The 22986-nt window shown below is 52.1% G+C and overlaps 1 protein-coding gene across 1 annotated transcript; it reads right to left on the bottom strand.

Annotated features, from left to right (window-relative positions):
- Nucleotides 1-221: 221 nt before the first annotated feature.
- IGFBP5 (insulin like growth factor binding protein 5) lies at nucleotides 222-21301 on the bottom strand. The gene is made up of 4 exons (XM_060106816.1): nucleotides 20196-21301; nucleotides 5815-6044; nucleotides 5393-5512; nucleotides 222-4068 (listed from the first exon to the last, which is right to left on the bottom strand). Exons 1-4 carry the CDS (start codon nucleotides 20527-20529, stop codon nucleotides 3937-3939), a joined length of 816 nt encoding a protein of 271 aa, XP_059962799.1. The 5' UTR covers nucleotides 20530-21301; the 3' UTR covers nucleotides 222-3936.
- Nucleotides 21302-22986: the final 1685 nt, after the last annotated feature.

Genomic DNA, 22986 nt, shown 5'->3' with positions numbered 1-22986 from the left:
CCTTTCTCCCATCCAGAAAAAGTTAAAGAGAGGAGGCCAGAGTCTGTGGAAATGGCTAAACTATATACTCCATTAGAAAACTAAGAAAGTATGTTAACAAAAAGACACCAAAAGCCTATGAGAAAAAAAAAAGTAGAGAATAGTGCAAAATAAGTCTTGCACTTTAGTGGTTTTAAAAATAAAGACAGTACAACGCCCAGGTTGCTGGCTGGTAACCTCCATTCCCTTGGCCCACTACCTCTCAAAATAGAGCCTCCTTTCTCTTGGAAGCCAAATCTGTCCTCTCCGAGAGGAGAGGGTTGCTTCTCCTTGGCCCACTCCTCTCTGCAATTCCCATCTGAGCTGGAGCCCTCTTGGGGGCTGAGCGGATGGAGGGGGGGCACTGCCCCAGTTGGAGGGGGGCTTAGCAGTTGCTTGGTAGCCCTGTGGCTGCTGACGAGCTGGGCAGTGAGAGAGTGGTGGTCCAGGCCTGCCTCCCCAGAGGACGTTGGCCCTGCTGGGTTACCATGGAGACCACAGAGGTGGTGATGGGAAAATGGGCGAGGGGACAAGGAGTGGGACCACACAGGGCCTCCCATCCTCCCCCCGCGTGGGGACTAAATGTCTCCAGGCCTGTCTGTCCAGGCCTGGCTGTCTGAGAAACTTTCGAGTCTCTTCTGTCCCAGATGCCCTGCTTTGCCCGGGTGCGTGGGGCAGCTCTAGGGGCAGGGGGAATCAGTCCTGGCTAGGCCTCCCTAAGTGACCTGGCAGCAGAGGGGGACACAGGTCTTCACTGCCAGAGCGAGGCATGAGTCAAAGGGGGATGGGGAGAGACCTCCTGTTGGCGCAGTGGGCCAACATTTAGACTTGAGGCCATAGAAAACCCAGAGCCTAAGGCCTCTGGGTGAGCAGACAGTGGCCAACAGGCAGCCTGGGGTCAAGAAGGTCCCTGCTCCGGGACTTCACAGCTGGCAGTTCACCACACCTGCTTTCCCACCACCTCGCCCAGGGGAGGGCTCACCTTCCTCCATGTCTCCCTCCCCATGGGCTCCCACCCTGGGCTCAGGCCAGACCTCCCTCTATCTGAAGGTCCAGCACCCTCTAGGGAGTGGCCAGCTGACCAGAATGCTCCCCCTGCCCCGTCCTCCCTGCAAGCACTAGAGAGAGACTCACAGGTTTGGGTTAGTCAGCGTGAGCTTTGGAGGCCTGAAGAGATGAGTGGCATTAAGGCAGGTCCCAATCCCCCACCTTACGGCTGACGGCAAAGAGCCCATGGAAGGAGCACAGGCCCCTTCAAAGTCCAGTAAACGGCGGGAGGAAAAGACAGCCCCTCTCAGTAACCAGGAACCAGGTCCAGGCCTTGGGGGGTGGGGAGAGGTCTGCAAATCCCTGGTTCAGTCTTTTCTTAAGGGGAATGACCCCCCAGTATCCACTCGGCAGATCCCAGGTAGACGACTGATCCAAAGAAAGAATGGGCAGAAAGAACAGTGAAGTGGGAAAGGCTAATGATACTGGCCTAAGACATTGAAATGTGAGTCGGGGGTTTGGGGACAGTTGCGCAGAGAGATGGGGCACGGTGACACAGCAGGTCAAAGAATCCTCACGGCTGCCATCCCCATCAGGCCCTTTGTCCTGCGAAGATCGACTGCCTCTTCCATCCCAGCCAACCGTCCTGGCCGGGGGAGCAGGAGACATCCCCCCAAGTTCCAGAGCTGCAGGCTTTCCACTAGCTGAAATGTTTTTGCTCCTTAGCTGTCCCTCTTCACCGTCCCCAAGTTAGATGCTGGTGTGGTCTCCACGGCGTCATGTCATCAGGAAAGAGTGGAGAAAGCTGCGTTCACAGCGAGAAAGGGTCTCCTTTGCCGTGTCCAAGACCCTTCTCCTGGCAGGTGATCTCCATCCTCAGAGGGCAGCCCCGGGGCTGCCCATTTGTTGGGGGGAGTCCATGGAGGATGGGATTTTTCTTGGTTCAGAATCTGGCTGACAAATGACAGCACCCCCAAAACACACATTCCCCACGTGTCCTGGGCCTTTCTGCCATCCTCCACCCCAGGATGGAAACCAGAACTGGCCAGAGTGGATGAAGAGATTGAAACCCTCTCTGGCCTCAGTCCCTTATTGCAGGGTGAAGGTGGGCAGGTGAGCACATAGGCTTGTCCCTTCCAAACTACGGCTGGTCTCTACCGATCCTTGTTCCTGTCCAGCCGCCACAGTCTAGAACCCATTGAAAGTTACCCACCTTTCCCGGCTCCAAGGCCTGGATTAAGCACATTTCTCTCTTACAACCTGTTCCCCCATCTTCCTCTCTCCTTCCCCTTAAATTCCAGAGGGATTATCAGGTGGGGACCCAGGGAAGTGTCTCTTGGCTTTGTTCCCTTTTCTGTTGCTTCGCTCCAAAGCTAGAACGGGACAGTCAGCCCCCTATCTCTCCAGCTCTCTGCCCCTCACTTCATCTACTCTGGCCTGAACAATCATTTTTATTGTTTCCCCATATTTAAACCTTTCACCTCCATCTCCCTCTTGGCCGTCTCTCGTTTCAGTCTCTCTCCTGCTCTGCCAGTATGAAGGCTGAAAGAGGCTTTCCAAAGGCAGGCTCTGTCCAGATGAAACAAAAAGGCTGGGCAGGACCAGGGGGTCAAACTTGGACCTGCTGTGGACTGAGTGTGGGAGTTCAGAGACAGTGACTTCCCAAGGGTCTAAAGGTGAATGGGATGTCCTGGGGAGCTTGGTGGGTGCACCGCTGGGTGTGCTCATCCACCTGGCTTGGTGGTACATGAACACACACACACGGGAAATCACGAAAAAAATCCAACACTGTGTCCCACAAAGGGTTGAGTTTGCCGCTGCTCATGGGAGGCAGGCATTATGGGTAGTATTACAAGAAGATGGGTTTTCTTGGTTTTCCCAGAATAAGGACGCTCTTCAATGCCCCCAGAGGAACTACTTGGAAAAGTTAATGCAAACCTTTGACAGAAAGGAAGGAAGGAAGAAAAAAATCAAGAAAATAGATTTATATGCCTATATAATACTATATGGAGCCTTGTAGATAAATACAAGCCCACTTTTTGTTTTTCCAGCCTAGCCTCCCCCACAAAGGCTGTGCTAGCTGCGAATTGGATGCAATGAAGGGCTGAAACTACAGGCTTCATTCAGCGCAGAGTTTTAGCCGCCCTGGAAGAACCCATCTTCCCACTATCGGGGTGTGGATTGATTTCTCAAAGTCTGCAGGGGGAGTGAAATATGCACACATACTTCATATTCATGGATCCACTTAGGAACACCTACCTATCTAATATCACTCAGTTATGAATTTGCTTTGTGTTGAGAGGAATGGAATGCATTTTAGGTTTTGTAAATTTGAGGGAGAGAGAACACAGTGTCGAGCCGTGCAAGCTACTGGCTGCAGGGGGAGATTGATCCAGGAGAGGCACTGACGCCTGTTGTCTTTTCCTTTCTCCCCCTGTGATCCATCCAAACTGGGCAAATTCCAAGTGTGTCATCAAAGGCCACACCTGGGGCTGTACCTGCTCCTGCCCAAAAGGCTCCCCACCTCGGGCCAGGGCTGGACATAAAGGTGGCTGCTTCCGGCCCACGCTCTGCTTTTCCTTCTCATGACTACTCATCCTCCCTTCTCTCACACACATCTGCTTCCCTCCCTTTTCTTTCTCTTGTTCTTCCTCTCTTGCCCTCCCTGTTCATTCAACTTGCCTCAAAAAGAAAAACTTTTTTAAAGGGGGGCGTGTCTCCTTAGCTTTGTTCATCTCCGTTGTTGCCGTTTTCAAAGTTGAGACCTTGCCAGAGATTCCGAGGTCCTCAGTTTCTTCAAATAGATAGATATATGTATTTTCTTCCCTTAAATGAGATGAAATGAGTGGCGTCCTGGGGTGGAGGGAGGCACTGGCTGGAGTCGGGGCTGGGGGGTGGGATGGGGTGAGGGGAAGATGGGGAGGGGACGCGTCACTCAACATTGCTGCTGTCGAAGGTGTGGCACTGAAAGTCCCCATCCACATACTCCATGCCTGGCAGCTTCATCCCGTACTTGTCCACGCACCAGCAGATGCCACGTTTGCGGCCACGGGAAGGCTTGCACTGGGGTGGGAGAGTGACAGGCAGTGAGGATGGCTGTAGCCTGAGGCTCTGTTCCTGCCTGGCCCTTCAGCCTCCCTGCCTCAGGACAGATCCTCACCCCCGGAGAGTTGAGGGAGCTGTACCCAACCCTGGGGGTTCTGGTGTCCACACCGCATGGGCGGACGGGGGGGAAAAGTGCTGATTTAGGCAGTCTGCCCTTGGCTAGCTCCTACGACTTTGTTTTATGTCACCCACTCAGGGTCCTCCAGAGAATGATATAACCTGATAATGATCATGATGATGAAAGTGATGATAAATTAAATTGTTAAATAATAGTAATAATAGGCAGTCTGCCCTTGGCTAGCTCCTATGACTTTGTTTTATGTCACCCATTCAGGGTCCTCCAACTTGGTATTTTCCAGAGAATGATATAACCTGATAATGATCATGATGATGAAAATGATGATAAGTTAAAATTTTAAATAATAGTAATAATAGGCATCACTTGTATAGCTGTATCACATACAAAGCACCGCTTAACACTTACTATATTGTAGGTACTGTTCTAAGTACTTTATAAAGATGAGTCCATTATTCCTCATAATCATGTGAGAATAATAGGTACAATTATTCTCCATCTTACATGAGAAACTGGAGGCAGAGACATTGACTAACTGCGGTAAGAGGACACAGCTAGTAAATAGGAGAGCTAAGCACTCACCCAACGCTGTCTGTTTCTTGACTCCTAACCTAGAGGAAGGGTGCCCTCATCAGAGTCATCTGGGAGGGCATTTGTTAGAAACGCAAATTCTCAGAGTCCGCCCGAGACCTACCATCAGAAACTCTGGGGTGGGACCAGCAATCAGTGTTTTAACAAGACCTCGGGGTGATACTGATGCCCTAGGAAGTCTGAGATCACTACCCTAAGGTAATGTGCACTCCTTAACGGGCTCAGATGACTGCTTAACCAGCAGTAGGGTTGCCCGAAGGGTAGCCTGGCTGCGAATGGGACACTAAATGATTTCAAGTGGTATGTGGTTAAAACATGTTTTAGAGTCATGCATATGTATATATTTATGTGTGCCTATCAGAAAATAACACATCCAACGTGTGATGTGACGCAGTGATAGAAAGTTTCCTTTTTAGATGAATTCATGTACATAAGGTGAATCATTAAAATGTCAGTAGATTATAGTGTAGGAGGGAATGGGGACAATCACGAGTGTGACGGGTGCAAGGACTTTGGAAGTTTGGGACAAAGTGTTGGTAATGACAGAAATCCAAGCATTTAGAGGCGGAGGTTTCTGGCAAGCACCCTGAACTTGGGGCTTGGCACGGGGCGTACCTGCTTTCTCTTGTAGAATCCTTTGCGGTCACAGTTGGGCAGGTACACGGCGCGGGGCACCATGCGCGGGCTGGCTTTGAGCTCCTGAAGGGAGGCCTCCATGTGCCTGCGGCAGGGACCCTGTGTGCGGACAGGAGGGGTGAGAGGCATGCCAGGAGCCGAGGGAACCTCCAGGACGTGCAGAAAGCGTGGCTGGGGCATGGGGGGCGTGGTAAAGGGTCTGTACGGAGAGTCACCACCTTCTGTCCCCAATAGCTGCCACCCAAGGTCTCCCTCCGCCTCACCTGCCGCGCCCCCTGGGCGTATAAAGTGCTGTCACGCACGCTCATTTAGACGCGGGCTAAGGTGGAAAGCTGGGGCGGTGGCGGAGGCTGCGGGGTGTGGATGCAGAGGGGAATGGGAAGAGAATCCTTGAGACTCACCTGCTCAGACTCCTGTCTCATCTCAGGTGCAGAGATGACCCGGGGGTGGGCGGTGTTCTCAGCTCCCCCCACGAACTTGGACTGGGTCAGCTTCTTTCTGCGGTCCTTCTTCACGGCCTCGGCCTTCAGCTCGGAGATACGGGTGTGCTTGGGTCGGAAAATCTTGGGTGAGTAGGTCTCCTCCGCCATCTCGGAGGTGGTCGGTTCCTCGTGCTCTCGGGAGTCTCTTTCTGCAGGGAGAAGGGGGCGGAGGATCAGCCTCCGAGGGCTGAGGCTCAACCGTGTAGATAGAGCCCGAGGCTCGAAGGATTGGGGTGAGGAGACGGGCTCTCTGCCCTCCTGGAATCGTCCAAACTGGGGAAAGCAGGGAAATGAGAACCAGGGCACGAGTCGACACTCGTGTAAGTGGTGGGAAATCCTCGGCGACTTCATGGGGTAGGAGAGTGTTGGCAAAGTCAGGCTGATACAGGAGGGGACGTCGGACAGGAGGGAGAGGATATTCTGGGGACGGGGAGAGCGAGGGCTATGGGAAGGGGCTTGCTTGTTGGAGGGCTGGCTAAGTAGATGGGGTGGTGGCCGCAGGTGGGGCTGCGATGTAAGAACACAGTCTGGAGATCTAGGCTGTCGGGGGAAATAGGCGATGGCCAGAATGTGGACAAGAGGTCAAGTCCATCCTTTTGGTGTTTTCAGAGCTGCTGGAGTTGAGATATATCTGGAGCTGGGAAACCAAGAGCAGGAGGGTCCTGGGGTGTCTGGACGGGCAGGGCAGTGGGGACCACCAGGAGGAACAGGAAGAGGGGAGCCGGGAGAGCCAGAAATGTGGGGTCTGGAGGGGATCAGTGCCAGCGGCTGGGGGTGGGGGACGTGGAAGCCCGGGGCCTTGCTTCCTGCTCAGAGCTGGCTCTGTGCTCTGTGCCCTGGAAGCCTGGGACATAACTCAGCTCCAGGCCAAGAGAGGCAGACTGCTGGCTGCGGGTGGAGAGGTTATATATAGCAGTGACTTGGTGACAGTCTATATTTAGCTGACTTATGACCTTTAAAGAACTAGGACTTTGTTCATTTATTTGTCGATCTGTTAATTCCAGCCCCTGGCCTTTTCTTGGTTCACAGATTTCCATGAGATTCTCATCTCACAGGTGCCCTTCTCTGGGTCCCTCCTCTCAGCTCCCTGATCCCACCAGCCTAGGCAGACCAGGGCAGGAGGTCTTCGATTGCTCTTCCCAGGTGGGCAGAGCGTGGGCAGGATGCCCAGGGTGAGAGCAGGTGTAGGGCAGGGTGGGTGTGGCCAGGGGACCCTGTCTTCGCTGCCCTCTTTTCTTTTCAAATTCTAGAAAAAGAAAATAGGGCTTTGGGGTGACCCTGAATAACTCAAGTAGACTGAAGAAAAATCCTATTGTCCACCCTCGCCGCTCTCACTGGACTGCCCAGGAGCCGAGATGGCAAGGCATGGGTTGAGAAACAGGAGAGGAATCTGAGGACGTGGGGACAAGGAGAGGTGCAGGGAGGGAGCAGTTCTGTGAGAAGATACTGTTTGGTGTCCCCGGGGCAGGAGACTTCAGCCCAGGGGAAGTTCCAGGTGTGTGTTAAGAGAGGTATTTGGAGGCCTGGCCTAACCTGGTCAGGATGGCAGGTGGCAGGAAGCACCCAAGCACCTGTTTGTCTCTTGGCTCGGGATTTGTCAGATTTAATCAAGTAGGTAATCCAGTCCTTAAGGCCCTGGCAGGGAAGTTCCCCACCCTAAAGAAGCCTCCAGAGGTTTGCAGTGTTCTGGGTGGCGGCTGATTTGGGTATTTATCCACAGGAGAGGAAGGAAAGTAGTTTCTGGAGAAGAAGGTGTGAGAAAGCAAATGACAAAGCAGTGGGCAGGCTCTCCCTGAGCAAAATTCAGTACCAGGATCCCTGTCCCCTTCTGGCCTTTCACTCCCTCTTCCCACCATGTCCTGCCCTGTGCTCTGACTCTATCAAAACCCACTGGGATGATAAATCAACAAGGTGATGCACCTGGCAGGTGGAATGGAGCCTTCTGGAGATTAGCTTACAGAGTGATGTTTTTTGGCATAAACCAACTTTTCCTGGTTGTGGGATTAGCTAGGATGGGGGTGGGATGCAGGGTGGAGCAAGCTGATTTGGGGGACTCTGTGCAAAGTGAAAGATGAGGGCTCTGTTATCTAGTAATTCAGGCCCAAACCTGAGGCCCAGGTCTTGAGGGAGGGGGTGAGGAGAGGAAAAGCGAACCATTGCCCGGTCACATCTTACTGAGTGACTTGACACTCCACTCAGACTCTCTGGGCATCCCCAAGCATTCTGATCCTCACTTGAGCAGCGGCGGAGGGGAGAGGGCAAGAGATGGTTGCCATTGAAAGGCTGGGAGCATTCTGGGTGTGCATGGCCACACGCCTTCCCCAATCAAGATTGTAACCAGATGAAGGGAGGAGAGGAGGGTGAGAAGGCTGGGTGTGGGATGCATGCAGGAAGGATGAGCATCTCCTTTGGGGGCTGCTCTGGCCTGGCCCAGAGGGCCAGCAGACTGTCCTCAGGGGCACCTGTGGATCTGGGCTCTTCACCGGGAGAGGTCCCCGGGCTGCTTACTCCCAGTGGCTGGCTGTTCCAGCTCCCCGAATCCCTCTAATAGACCATCCCTGTGTCCACAAGTACACGCACCCATCCCAGTGGTGCTCTTTCTGGCTCTTAAAGATATCTGGGGTGGGAGTGCCACCCATCTTCTTCTGGTCACCTGTTTTGGGGGCCCCCTGTCCTCTTGGTCAGAGGGTGTGATCCTCCAGATGCCGTTTCACCTTCTCTCACGGAGCTTCTCTCTCTGGCTTTGGTGGTCGTGGAAGTACCTTGGCTAATGCCCACCCTCCCCCAACATCAGCAGCCCTTCTCAAGACTCTTCATATTTTAGGATCTTTGAGAAGTACTGTGGCTGCCCTTAACCTTGAATCACCCTTCCTGGGAGGAGGATAGGGCTGTTAACAATGGTTCAAGAAACGTTGGGGCAATTTACTTTGACCTCTCTTGGTCTTTTGTCCAAAAGTGTTAGCTTTGAGACTAAGCAAGGATGATACTGGGGAACGAAATGTAGATTCCTGTGCCTTCGTTAAGGGACTCAAAGGACTTTTGCAAACCCTCTGTCCTTCCCCTGGCCTCACCAAGGCTGGGTTCCTGAGGGCATACCCTCCCCAGTTTTCAGTCTCTTTGGCTGTTTCTGAAGGGCAGACTTAAAGTTTTGATGTGCCTCCCGGGTTTCGGTGCCACTTAACCCCATGGGACCTATGACTTAGGCAGCGGGAGAGTCGAGTATCAAAGATACTAATCAGGGTCTTGTGGTCACCTGTAGGCTCCAGAGAGACAGCGGAAACTTGGAGCGGAGCCAGGGCAGAGCCATGAAGATTAAAGGGCTGGAAAGTAAGACTGGAGCTGGGATGCCGGAGCCAACTAGCCCTACTCAGCTGCTTTGTAGCTGAGTCATAAATAGGCTTGCAATTTTGGAAGGGTTTAAGTTTTAGATAAAACAAGAAGGCACAAGTAGACTGGCAGCTCCTGAGCTGTTTCATCCAAAGAAAATGGAGCAAGGCTGCAGAAGGGATTTAGGTGGGATATAAGGGAGGACTTCCTGGTGAAGTTTCCCTGTACGTGAATAGCAATCTAGGGAACTTAGCAATGCAGAAGGTTCTGGAACCCAGTCGACCAGCATGTCAATACCTCCACATGGCCGGTAGGTGGCGGAGGAGACCGATGGCCGCAGTACACGTCCGTGGCGCTTCCTTGTAGGGACTGTAAACAATTTTAAAATCTGGAATTTGTGTGCCTCCCTCTCCTACTTCTCTGACAAACACCCCAATCCTCCCCTCTTTGTGTGTCTGCAGCATGCATGGAAAGAGTCAGGGAAATGGACATGCACGGACTGGGAAGGACCCACGGGGGGGCCAGGGTGGAGAAGGCAGGTGTGGGGCGGGGGCAATGCTATCAGTGTGTAACCCCCTGCTGTTTCTTTAATCTCACCTGAAACACGGTCAGGGAAAAAAGGGAAACAGATCTAGGACCTCCCTTTCTATCTCTAGATGTTATTTTGAAAGGATTCTGCAGAAAGTGGGCAAGGGAATATTCACTATTGTTCCCTCCTCTGGGAAGCTGTTGAAGCAGGGCCCTTTAACTCCATGATCTATCCAACGACAAAGGAAGCGAGGGTTCTCATATCGTCCCGATATTTATCTTTGGATAACTATCTGATTCTTTGCTCTGTTCTGCCCCCAGTCCTGCCACCCGGGCTCTCTGATGCTCCCAGCCCCTGCCGTGTTAGGGTGGGCAGCTCAGTTTCTCCTTCCTTCATAAGGCGCTGCGCATTCACACTGATGCAGCAACATCCACTGAGGCACTCCCCAGGGCAACACGAAAACCTCCTCGAGGACTGTGCCATCCTCATGTCCCAGTGAACCTTTTTTTTTTGGCCATGCCCTGAAGCTTGTGGGATCTTAGTTCCCCAACCAGGGATTGAATCAGGGCCCCAGCAGTGAAAGTGCCGAGTCTTAACCACTGGACCGCCAGGGAATTCCCCCAGTGAACCTTGAGTGTGCCTGGGTGCAGGCCCAGCCACTGTGGACCCAGAGGCGTCCCAGGGTGGGCACTGCTCCTCACAGCACAAGTGCCAATGCAGGCTCCCTCCCCAAGCCCCACCATGGTCTCCAACCCGGCCTCTCACAGTAGTTCTCCTGCAGGGGCAGGATGCTTTAGCAGCAGGACCAGGCACTTGCTCTTAAGAAGCTTTCTCATCCCACCTGCTCCCTGAGCCCAGCAATGGGGCGGGTCCAGTTGGGGACCTTCTGCTTCCTGCAATCGAACCTTCCACCCTAGGGCTCTTAGTCCTACCTTGGCACCATTAACAGCCTGGGCCCAGCCTGGTGTTTGTTTCCCACACTATCTTGACCTCATAATCAAACTTAGAGAAAGTGGGTGGACCAGATATTGTGACTTTGCCTATGGAAATTGAAGAAGCTGAGGTGTACTTGGAACTCTCTGCTCAGGAAGGATGTGGGGCTTTGCCAGGTCACTTGGACCTGGGACCAGTCTCTTTTCCTGGCCAGAAGACAAGAGGGGTTCACCCAGAATCTCTCTACAAGGAATGAAAAGGGGAGCTGGGTTTCCACTGCCTCTCATTCTAGCTCCCTCTGTGGAACTCAAACAGTAAACTTCTTAAGGGGAGAACTTTGTCATTTATCTTGGTCTCTCCAGCATATGGTCTTCAGTAAATAATCTTTAAATGGAGAGATGTGTGAATCTGCTCACGAGACAGAGTGCAGGAGGTCTAGGAGCAGTTCTGTAATGCCAGCTGCGGCATGTTAGAGCTCAGTGGATACCCTGAGGGGTCACGTCACCCATGCACCTGCCTTTAAACACAGGAACTGCTGCAGAGGGAACAAGGCGGCAGGGAGGTGAGCCTCACAGGAGCGGGAAGAAGAAGGGTCCCCTGGATTTACTGGGCTTCTTTGATCTAAGACTGTGCCGTCCGATACAGTTGACATGAATAAATATTAAATCAGATTACAAACTCAGCTTCTCAGTTGCTCCAACCACATTTCTGGTGCTCAATAGTCACATGTGGCCAGTGGCTACTGGGTTGGACAGCGCAGATCTACGACACTTCCATCACTGCAGAAAATTCCCCTGGGCAGCTGGTCCGAGGGCACTAATCCATGCCTGGGTATGGCTGGACTCTCCGTGCCTCCTCTCCACTTGGCCTTGTTTCCTAGCCAACCTGCAGCCTCCTGCTCTTTGCTACACATAAGACTTCTGCGAAAATGCTGGATCAGCTGCTCGCTGTTTAAAAAAATGTGAGACATGTCTCAGTCTCCTGAAGTTTGACCATTTCCCAGCTGCAGATGCCAAGAGACTCAATTACACTGTGTGTGCCTTTGCATAAAGAAAAAGGGGACGGGGCAGTAGGCAGGGCTGCAGAGCCTTTCAGGGGAGCTGCACCGTCCCGGCTCCTACCCGTAACATCCCTGATCAGTGCCTGCCTTGCCCCAGTCTCTCTTGGAAGACTCTGTTTTCTTTTCCTCTGTGGTTAGTAACAGACATGCATGTTCTGGACTCCTCTTCACCTGAATTATGGGCTGAGAAAGGAAGGAGCACTGACTTCCCAAGAGGAAAAGAAACCCAAACGACTGTTATCCTAAGGAACCAGTTGCAAGAAGGGAGGAGTTGCAAAAAGACACTGGAGGGGAGTCTTGCTGACCTGGGGTACATGGCAGAGGCGGGAAGCAGATTCAGAGCGTTAGTGACTGGACAGTGAGAGCAACAGGCTTAGCTCCCTGAGCTCCTTTACAGCCCCCCGCCATTTCAGGCCAGGAAAACCAACTTGGGTATGTAACATCTCTATCCTGAGCACAGAAATAAAGACACCATAGAGCAAAGCACAGAAACAGAGTCAGGAGCCAGACTACCAGCACTTGACCTTCAGTCACCCTTCTTGGGAGGAAGATGGGGCTGCTAACCGTGGTTCAATAAATCCTGGTGCAGGTGTACTTTGACCTCTCTTAGTTGCCTCCTCTCCTCTCCTTGCCTTAGTTTTCTCATCTGAGATATGGGGAGGATGACAACAGCCCCTTCTCCATAGGGCTGTGAGGATTCTGTGAGCTGCTACGTGCTAGTGAACTCTCAGTGTAGGTCTCTGCCTTGGTAGGTATTTGTTGCCTCCCACCTCCCTTGTTCCCATCATCAACTAAAAATCTGGTCGCTGTGATATGTGGCTGACAGGTGTCTACTTGTAGATCACAAGATCTCAGGCGCCTTGGACTGAAGAAAGGTCTGCTGGGAAGTGATGGATCTACCTTCGTCTCTGGGGAGTCTGATCGCCAACCTCAGGTGAGAGGGGCTGTGCCCAAGCACTTCTGAGAACTGGTTGCCACTTAGAGAACTCCGCCTGGGAGTCTGTCCTTTGTCTAATCCCATTCCTTCATGCTGCATTAAGGCACTAGGTCTTTTCCCCTAAAGATGGAGAGAGAAAAGGTGACCCACCACCTTTCCACAGTGTAGATATGGCAGGTGTCAAGTTGGTGGCACTTCCCCAGAATGAAAGGCTGGGGTCCCACTCACACACCCTCCACTGTAAAGGAAGGATCTTCCTCATTTATTCCCCCTAGGGACAAACAAGGATTCAGGGCCGTGACTCTGGCACACATTTCTTGATCCCTGGGCGGCAGCTGGTGATAAATTTACACATAAGAGATACACACTTATGCACAACTCCGAAGATGAGTATATCCAGCCATCCAGTATCTCTCTAGACTTGGGGAAGGTAGAGCATGCTCAGTAGAAACGTCTCTATCTCTTCCCTATATACACCCCAAACCAGAAGGTAATGGAGGGGTGAGGTGGGGAGCAGCCTTTGAATGGGGGAAGGGGAGATGAGGAGAGGGAGGAAGTGAGGGACCATTTCTCTGACCTGGCCACACTCCCACTGGTGACTCATCACGGTCCATTCAGAATAGCACAATTAAGTAGCCAAATTCCCTGAAAAGTCCTGTATGACCAGAAGGGGGCGGTAGGGAGCAGATGGTTTGAACACTTCTTTTCTTTTTTTTCCCTCCCAACCCTGGTTCCCCTAAGAAGAGAGACTTGCTAGGGGTCAAACAAGGGAGTCTGTCCTGTTTGGCAATTAAAGCTCAGACTCTTTTCCTTTTTGACTTTTTTGGGGCAGGAGGAGAGTAGAGACAGGTATGGGAGGGGCTTGCTGGTGGCCTCTGCCCTGTCCAGTTCGGTGGCCACTAGCTATATGTGGCTTTTGGCACTTGAAATGTGGCTAGTGGGACTGAATTTTAAGATTTATTTCATTTAAATTAATTTAAATTAAAAAATTATCCTTGCTTATTGGAAAACTTTTGAGAATATTTAGGGCAACTCAGGTATATGAATCTACTTTTTCAACTGTAAATCTTCTGAAAACTAAAAATACAGATCAAGTATTTCCAATGAAAATTTGGTGTTTGAATTGAGATGTGCTGTAAATGTAAAATACACTTCAGATTTCAAAGACTTAATATGAAAGAATGCAAAATATCTCATTATAAGTGCTTATTTTGAGTATATATGGAAATTATAATATTTTGGGTACATTGAGTTAAAACATACAGTTAAAATTAATTTCACCTGTTTCTTTTTACCTTTTTTTTTAAGTGACTCTTAGAAAGTTTGAAATTACATATGTGTGTGGCTTATATTATATTTCAATCGGACAGTGTTGTTCTAAAGGGTCTGGAAGGAGAGCCATCTTCACTGAGGTGACAGGGAGACTGGGAGCAGCATGCCCAGTACAGCTGTAATGATACAATCTACCCAGTTCGGGATAATAGGGGCCCATGTAAAACATCTCTGCAAACCAGCAGAGGTCATAGGAGGCTAGGTCCTGAGTGCAAATTCAATCTGAGTTTTGCTTCAGGATTTGGTAAGAGAAGGGCTGATCTCTGATGGTTTAGGTGAGGGATCAAAAATAAGATAACCTATTTACTTTAAAACACTCCCCAGGGCTCACCAGGTGGTCTAAGCCAGGGGTCCCCAGCCCCCAGGCCGCAGACCGATATTGGTCCGTGGCCTGTTAGGAACCGGGTCACAGAGCAGGAGGTGAGCAGTGAGCAAGCAAAGCTTCATCTGCCGCTCCCCATCACTGGCATTACCGCCTGGACCATTCCCCCTCACCCCTGCTTCCGGTCCGTAGAAAAATTATCTTCCACGAAACCAGTCCCTTGTACCAAAACTGTTGGGGACAGCTGGTCTAACCTATTGGGAAGACAGCCTTATCTGCCTCCTTCTTAAGAAACCCCCAAAGAAGGAGCTGCGCCAGCATCCAGGATGTATGAGGATGGCTCTCAGCAATTCCTCAGATCAACGTGAGGCCCCCAGCTGTAATCTGGAGGGCTTCCTCTCCTCTCTTTCTGAAAGAGCTCCCACATACCTGACTATGTTCAAAAACCCGGTGACCTTCTCTCTCTCTTCCTTATCAACTTTTGTGGCATATGGTTTTCTCTCTTTTTCTTCTGATGCGCAAATCCCCCAGTCACTCCCTCACCCTCATCCCACCCCACCCGAGCTCAGATCTCATCATCTTGCTGCCCGGCTCCATGGAAGCCCGTGCTGGTGGAGGCTGGTTGCCATGGGAAGCCGGCCACTTCTGTGCCGTGGGCTCCTTAGAGACTGTGGACCGCTACATAGCCAAGGAGCAGCGAGGGCCTGCCTGCCTGCCTGCCCGCATCAGGACAGCTCCCTGTCATTCAGGAAATGAGGTTTGGCACATGGACCTGAAGTCTGGGCTGAACACACTACCCTCCTTGCCCCCATCCCAAACCACTGGCTTAAGCCAGCCTTGCTTGCAAGACCGTGCAGAAAAAGGGACGGAACGGAGAGGGATTGAAAATAAAGGGGTACTGCCTTCTCCACTTTGGGGCCACTTCACTTCTTCCCCTCAAATGGAGCACTCCCAGTTCTGAGCTCGTATTTCATCTTCACAACCCGCCCCGCCCCCCCGAGCTCCGCCCCCCCCCCCCCCCCCCCGCAAAGCTATGGGATGACAGCCTCAGGTGATATTTGCCAAAGACCTCATTGCAGGTTAGACCAGACTCAGGCCAGAGCCCTAGTGACTTAAGGAAGAAAGCCAGGGAGAGCGGAACGGAGGCCTAGGCTCAACAGGATTCTAAGGCTGAGTTCTAGCCCTGGCTCTGCCTCTAACCCTGCACCTAATTCTGGGCTAGTGACTTGCACTTAGGGCCTCAGCGTCCTCATCTGTAAAGTGAGGGCCTTGACTGCCATGATGCCATGATCACTGCGGGTTCCTTCCAGCTGTAGCATTCTTTGGCCAACACCCAGACAATTCCTGGAGAGACTCTCGGACCTAGCTAAGCTGAGTGGCCAGGCAGGAAAGGTTACTTTGCCTCTCATAGAGATTTCCAGTCACTTCTCTGGATTTATATTTAAGAAGAAGAAGAAAAAAAAGACATCATAACATATATCATGGCAAGAATTGGAGCTTGAAACAAGAAAGGGGAATTCTGTGGATATGGGGAGGAGACCAGAAGCTTAGAACTGGCTTTTTTTATTTGCTTATTTCTTCCTGCAGATATGTAATAAATCTTATTGTTTTGGAAAACATATGTCCAGATTACACTTGAAGGATGGTCTCTGGGGACTGCAAATTTTGGAGCTACCATAGTAAAAATGCAAAACAAAATCTCAAACAAAACCTCACCAAACAGCCTCTGCCCTCTTCACTTCTGCTTCCAGTGGGACCTCATTGGTACCTGGTCTGTTTACGGTGTTCTTCCAATTTCTGGAGGCAATAGACCTGGAGTGTGGTGGTCCCTTCTCCAAAATTTTATTTTCCATACGTTAAATAACTCAGTTTCAAAGACACGGCTCAGGTACAAAGTAAAAACTTTAGATAACAAAAATCACCTTCTTTTCCTGTTAGCACCTTCCCCCTCACCACCCCCCACCCCTTTCCCCATTAAGGGGACCAGGGTTTCTGCTGGGATTCCTGCTCCCATGCCCTTTGCTGTAACCCTCATGGTGACCTCTGGCTCCTAGGTCAGCCTGGTCCTCCCGCTGCAGCTGCAAGCCCACCTGCCTGCTCAAATCCAATCCAAGCCCCAGGACTAACGCACAGCTGCTCCAAGTTAAAACTCAAGCCCTCAGGGGAAGGCCTTGGAGTTGGGGGATGGAGAAGGGGGTGAGATGGGAGGGAGGGATAAGAAAGGGGTCAGGGTGGAGGTGGGGAGGGTAGGGGGAGAAGTGGAAAGAAAATGAGCTCTCACTGTGGCCAACTGTGCTTGCTCTTCCAGTCTGAGCTGACAAAGCAGAAAGAGGGGGAAGGGAGGGGAGGGGGAAGGCAAGAAAAGTCAAGTTAAAAGCACCCGCTCTTGTCTTCCCAGCTCCCATTTTGGTTGGCTCAGGGCACAGCCAGCCTCTTAAAGACTTGTTTCAAAGGGAGGGGATACGGGTGGGAAAGGAATCCGTCTCCTTCAGTTTTTCATGATCTTGTTCAACTCAGACAAAAATTTGGCCAATAAACCTAACTCTGGAACTTGATTTCAACATGGCATTTGGACCAGGCTGGGAATGGAAGCCAGGGTGATGGAGGGCCAAACCCCTCAAAGAAGCAAAGGCTGAATTCATTTTTATTTAGGTACTTTTTCTTTCTTTCCCAGAAGCATATTTTCTGTTCTTCCTCTCTTGTTTCTAAATGACAGAACTGAAACCCAGAAGCCACTTCTCCCTGTATCCCAAACTTAATATCTCACAGGCACAAGAGAGATCTTCCAGACCCGGGCAAGTATGTGCGCCAGTAAAGCCACAAGGCTCCTTCTCCAAACAATGCCCAGAGCAAAGCTCCGTCCTTCCTCGCCTCGACCCAGCTCACCCATATTTATTGAGCTCGGTCCAATAAATAACTCCTGTCTCCCGCCTCCCTCTAGCCCTCACACACATTGCCCTCTGTTTCTATATCTATCTTTGCCCCTGAACTGGCCAGAATAAAATGCAGGGCCCGGAGCGCTCCCGGCACCAGGCTCGCGGGCGGACACCCTCTCCCGTTGCTCAGCAACGTGCCTAGCAAAACACCAGTCCCCTCCCGCCCTCCGCTCTTCCTCCCAGAAGCTTTGGCTGCCTGCCATCTCGCTCTCCTCAGCTCCCCATTTCTGATTCTAGAAATGCATTTTTTTTTTTTTTTGGTTGGAAAAGACCCTAAATCTCTCTTTCTCTCTCCACATATTTTTTGATATATGTGAATATGTATATTATCATCTATGTCTGTATCTAAATCTGGGGCAAATCCAAGTTCGTACTGTTGGTTTCGGTAGGGAGGAGTGGTGGTGGAGTGTCGGGGGGCAGTAATCTTGGGTAAAGGAGCTGACACTCTCCTCCCTCTCTCTGTTCGTTGAGCTCTCTTTAAGTACCGTCGCTGCACCATCTCCAACTTTTGAGGGACCCACCCAGTGGTTTTCGGGCTGAAAAGCTCTAGCCAGGAGAGCCCATTCCCATCCCATCCGTCCGGGAGGAAGGCGTCAACTCCGGCCACCGGTCAAGGGCAGCCATCCAGCGACTACAGTGGGTCAGGCACCTGCTTTAGGCGGGTGGAGTCTTCCAGAGGGATGGGGATGGGGATGGGGATGGGGGAGGGGAGAGGGAGGAAGGCTGCTCCGTGTTGATCCAGAGGCACCTTGAAGGTGGGGGCTGAGGAAGGGACTGCAGAGAAATCTAAAAGGCATCTTGCTTGGGACAAAAGTGTGTGTGTGTGTGTGTGTGTGTGTGTATGTGTGTGTGTGCGTGTGTTGGGTTGAACTGGAAAGTTGGATGCGCCCATTTGCTCTCCCAGCAACTGCGCGCGCGGGCACCCTCCACACCAACCACATCACACCGACCACACGGTTGGGCAAATAAAAATGGGGCCAGAATGCAGCTTAGCGATAGCTTGCATGCTTTCGATGTGACCGGATTGTTACCCAGAGCGCTCGCTTCCAAGCCAGGAAATCGATTCATACCCCCCCCCCCACCAACCCCCCGTGCTCAGCTTTTCAAAATCCACATCCCACAAGATGAAGGCGAGGGGGACCGCCTTTGAAAAGTGGCTCTTAATAAAAATAACTTCACAAACCGGCCTCTGGAGCCTCCGGGGCCTGCACGTTGCTCTCTCTCCCTTTTTGCAGGCTGCAATCTGGAGAAAGACTACCTCTTGCAAAGCTGGAGGGACGGCCTCCTGCGACAGGCAAAACCTGCAGGGTTTGTGGGCATCCAGGTCGAACCCAGGAAAGGTCTCCTGCCTCTCCTCAAGCGCCAAAGCACTCCTTTCCTACATGGCAGTATCTGTAGTGTGCAGTTAAGAAAACTCATGTTGGGGTGCTCGTAATGGAAGGGGATAGGAGGTAAGAAGAGCATTGTCCCAGTAATAAAATACCACACAGAATAAACATTATTTAGCCAAGTCTGAACCCCTTTGGGAGAGGACCGCTAACGACGTCTCAGAACCCAGACTCTTGTGTAGAGTTCATTAAACTTTTGCTAAAAATTTAAGATCAAGTAACTTTCCAAAAGGAAACCCAGTCTAAGGGGCGCAGAACTGTTCTGATTGAACAAGTAGCTCTGTCAACCTTTTAAACCCTAGACTCCTGGCACTGAGACTTTGGGGGCGGGCCAACCCGGAGGCGGGGCTACTTGGAGGCAGAGGGGAGGCTCCGGGAGCGTGGCTTTTCCGTCTCCGCCCCCTTGATTTTGCATTCTGCGTTTCCAGGGCCCCTCTTCCATTTACACCACGCCCACTTGTGATCTGGTTTGAGAGCTTGAGGGGCAACGCGGGAGAGCGGGCGATTAGCCCTGGCGGGGGAGCTGTGATGTCTGAATTTCATGTCTCTTCTGGCTTCCCAACCCTGTATCCACCTTTCTTCCTAGGTAAAATCTGAATTGGGGCACGGGAAAAGGAGTTAGATTCGGGGACAAACACCAGCCCTGGAACACCAAACCCTTCCTTCTTATCCCTTTCCATGACTCCCGCCCTCCCCCACTTACCGCCTCCCCACCTTCCCGCCGCCTCTGAGCTTGGCTAAAGTAATCGTTCCCTTCCAGGGAGGAAAACCGGTATTTTGCATTTCAGTATGTTGTATAATTGACCACAGTCAATCCGATCAAGTCAAGAGCAATGGGTGTGCACGTGGGAGGGGCATCGAAGTCCCCACCCAAAAGGCATTAGCTACCAAGGGTGCGTGCGTGCGTGTGTTATGTGTGCATGTGAGTGTGCGTGTGTGTCTGGTGGGGTAGGAGAATAGAAACGTCAAGGAGGGCCTGGGGCAGGGGTAGGGGGCTGGGAAGGACAAAGGTGGAATTACCACAGAAGACCGGTGACGCCTCTCTCTCTCCAGGTCCCCAGTTAAAGCAATATTTTAACAAAAGACATTACTTTTTTTCAAGTTCAGGAAAAAAAACCCACAACAAACCCACCCCACAACATATTGGGTAGATGGGGGTGGTGGAGAGGGAGTTAATAATGTAAGGTGTACATTTTCGGACTGGAGATTGAGTACCTGGGGATTTGGACCTGGAGACTGAATAGGATCTTAGAGTCAGTGTTTAGTCGAGGGGGGAGGGGCGGGGCGGAGGAGGTGTGGGCAGGAGCGAGGAAAAGAAGCGAAAACAGGGAGAGCCTCGGCTAGACAGTAACCCGGGTAGCAGGATCGGCCAGGGTTCCAATCCCGAGGGGCAAGGACCCTCCCCGCCCTCCTCCCGGGCTGCACCCAGGCTCTAAGCCACTTGCTGGGCAGAGCGCGCCGGGCCAGCCTGTGCCGTGTCCCCCGTGTCCCCCGCCCGTGCGCAGCGTAGCTGCCTGGCACACTGAGCGTGCTCACCGATCTTGGCTTGCTCGCGGTAGCTCTTTTCGTTGAGGCAAACCCCGCGGCCGTGCAGCAGGGCATGCAGCGGCTTCTCCTCGTCCTGCCGGGGGAGGCAGCGCAGCCCCTGGGCGCAGCGCTCAGTATAGACGCCGCACGACTGCCCCTCGGCCAGGGCGCAGGTCATGCAGCAGCCGCAGCCCGGCTCCTTGACCAGCTCACAGCCCAGGGGGCTGGGGGGGCACATGGAGAGGGCTTTCTCGTCGCAGGGCTCACAGTGCACGAAGGAGCCTAGGGCCTGGGCCGGTCCCGCACAGGCGGCCAGAAGCAGGAGGACCGCGGTGAGCACCATCTTCTCCGAGTCTCCCCCTTTACCTGGGGCGGGGCAGGAGCGCGAGAATGAAGGGAGAAGGGGGCCAAGAGGGCGCGCGGAGAATTGGTTTTTCTTTTTAAAATTTCTGGCTGGTAGAGCAGGTGGCCTCCCCCAGACAACAGCAAAATGTAGGGAGCGATGGAGGGCTCGGGTGCCTGAAAGCAAGTCTCAGCTGCAAAGATTACGGACTTGCAACAGGTAGGGGAAAAAAGAGCAGCGCCAGGTGCACGCAGAGGGATCGGGGGCGGGAGAAACAACCCCTCCCCAAGCCTGACCTGGTCAGAATTGCGGGGCGGGGGCCAAAAATTATTCACCCCCAAATCACCACCGGAATAATAAGATCGGAGGCTGTGGAGGAAGGGGTGCGGGGGGAGAAAAATAGATTCGTCTTCAAAATTTTTGTTTAAAATCTCAAAGTACACCCGGCTCCTTTCTAACCCTCAGCTGCCAGCGGCGCGCGGCTGCCCCGGAACAGGTAAAAGGCGGCGGCTGCAGCCGCGAGGGTGGGGGGAAAATGTTGAAATAGAGGAAAAAAAAAAAAAAAAAAAAGACCAAATCCAAGCCCCTAACACCTCTTTTCTCCCACTCTGCCAGCACCTCTTCGAAATTCGCAGGTTCTGCGTGAAGCCCGAAGCAGGGTGCAAACGGAGGAGGGGGTGATGAAAAGGAGGAAAAAAAGAAAAGAAAAAAAAAAAAAAAAAGGAAAAAACCCACACCGCTTTGCAGCTCTTTCCTAGCTCTTTTTCCCCGGCAGAAGTTTCCAAAGAGACTACGGGCTCCGGCCGAGCAGGCGCTTTTAAATAGACGGCCCCTGGCTGCCAGCCAGTTTGTAGCTGCAATTTGAGCTCCCCAACACCCAACCCAGGCAAGGATGCCAAGGAGTACAAACTCACACGGGGTGGGGGTGGGGAGAGGCCTTCTAGACACACGGGGGCTCCCCTTCGCCGCCCGAACAGCGCCCTCCTCTCCCGGAGTGGGGAAAGGGCCGCGGGGGACGGGGCTCGGGCTGCCCAGAGCGGGGAGGAGGCGGGGGGCGAGTGAAGGAGAGTTCTTCGCAGCACGGTGGATACAATACGGAGTAACTCGTCTCCCGCTCCCTCCTACCCCTTAACTAGACAAGGCCCAGGCTGGAGGGAGAAGTATTTTCTTATTAGCCAACTGGATATATACAGTGTGCAAGAAATTCTTCCTTAGCTTTGGGAAATGGCCGTCTGCTGGTTTTTGAGTGACCAAGTAAGGTGTGTGTGTGTGTGTGTGTGTGTGTGTCTGTCTGTCTGTCTGTCTCTGCCTCTGTCTCTCTGTCTCTGTCTCTGTCTCTCTGTCTCTGTCTCTGTCTCTCTGTCTCTCTGTCTCTCTCTCGCGCGCATGTATGTGTTGGGGTGGGCGTTAGTGTAGGGTGGCCAGTGATGGGTGGTGACTGAAAAGAAAAAGAAAGAAAAGAAAAACTGAATTTCCCCCCTAAAAATCTGGGGAAGGGGATTTAATGTAGTGTTTCTGTTGCTGGTGGAGTGACTGTCTTTGGTCATAGGGTGAAGAAGTGGCCACTTTCCTTCAGTTACACTGTTAGCCCAGGGAAGCTGTGTGTGTGTGTGTGTGTGTTGTGTGTACTTGCTCGAAGGGACATTCTTAGCAGCAGCATTGTAGGCAGCAGTGAGTTACAGAGCCTGGCACTGTGGAAGAACGCTAGGTCTGAAAATCTTGCCTGGAGGCCTGAAGTGTCCTGGTGTGGGGCTGTCAGAGGTAAGATAGGCAGAGTGGAGTCATCCTTCCCCTCCAGGTTCTTTGAAAGAGGTATTTCCATTGGGCAGGGCCGCATCCCTGGAGGGACTGGGTGACAGACCAGAGGGACCCCCTGTTATGAGGGACACTGGTGCCAGCAGGCACAGCCCAGGAATCAGAGCTGACGTCACCACAGGACTTGCTGACCCTGACCAGGAACACTGTTATCCCTTTTGGAACCTCATGTGATCTATGGGGACCCTAAGGACCCTTCTTTCCTAAGTAAAATGAAAGACAGCTGAAGTCTTCCAAGAATGAAGGTGGGGCTTGTCGTTTTCTCCTGCACTTGGCATGGGTGGGTTGTAGACTTCAGAGCCAGATCAGAGAGAGCTGGGCAGCTCTTGCTGCCCCATTTGGGGGAACTTGCGGTGAGACTGTCACCCCTTTACATTTCTCTTCGTCCCTCTGGAAGTGCTCTAACTTCCCTTTGGAGAAGGGGCTGCATTTCATGAAGTTTGCCACTAGACTGCACCCTCATCTATGATAAGAATTCCTTCTGTAGGGCTGCTTTGAAGAAAATATTTCTCTTGCCAGTTTGGTTCAGAAGCATCTCGCTCTGTGCTGTTAACACCCCCAGATCCTGATCTCTCTTCCCACTTATCTACTTGCCGAAAGGCACGTTTTAAAGTCAAGGCAAAAGTTTAAAGTTGTGCTTTT

The sequence above is a fragment of the Mesoplodon densirostris genome, chromosome 8 (genome assembly GCF_025265405.1).
Source record: "Mesoplodon densirostris isolate mMesDen1 chromosome 8, mMesDen1 primary haplotype, whole genome shotgun sequence".
Classification (NCBI taxonomy): Eukaryota; Metazoa; Chordata; class Mammalia; order Artiodactyla; family Ziphiidae; genus Mesoplodon; species Mesoplodon densirostris.
The sequence above is the reverse complement of the archived record's forward strand: the minus strand, read 5'-3'. Positions and strand labels throughout refer to the sequence as shown.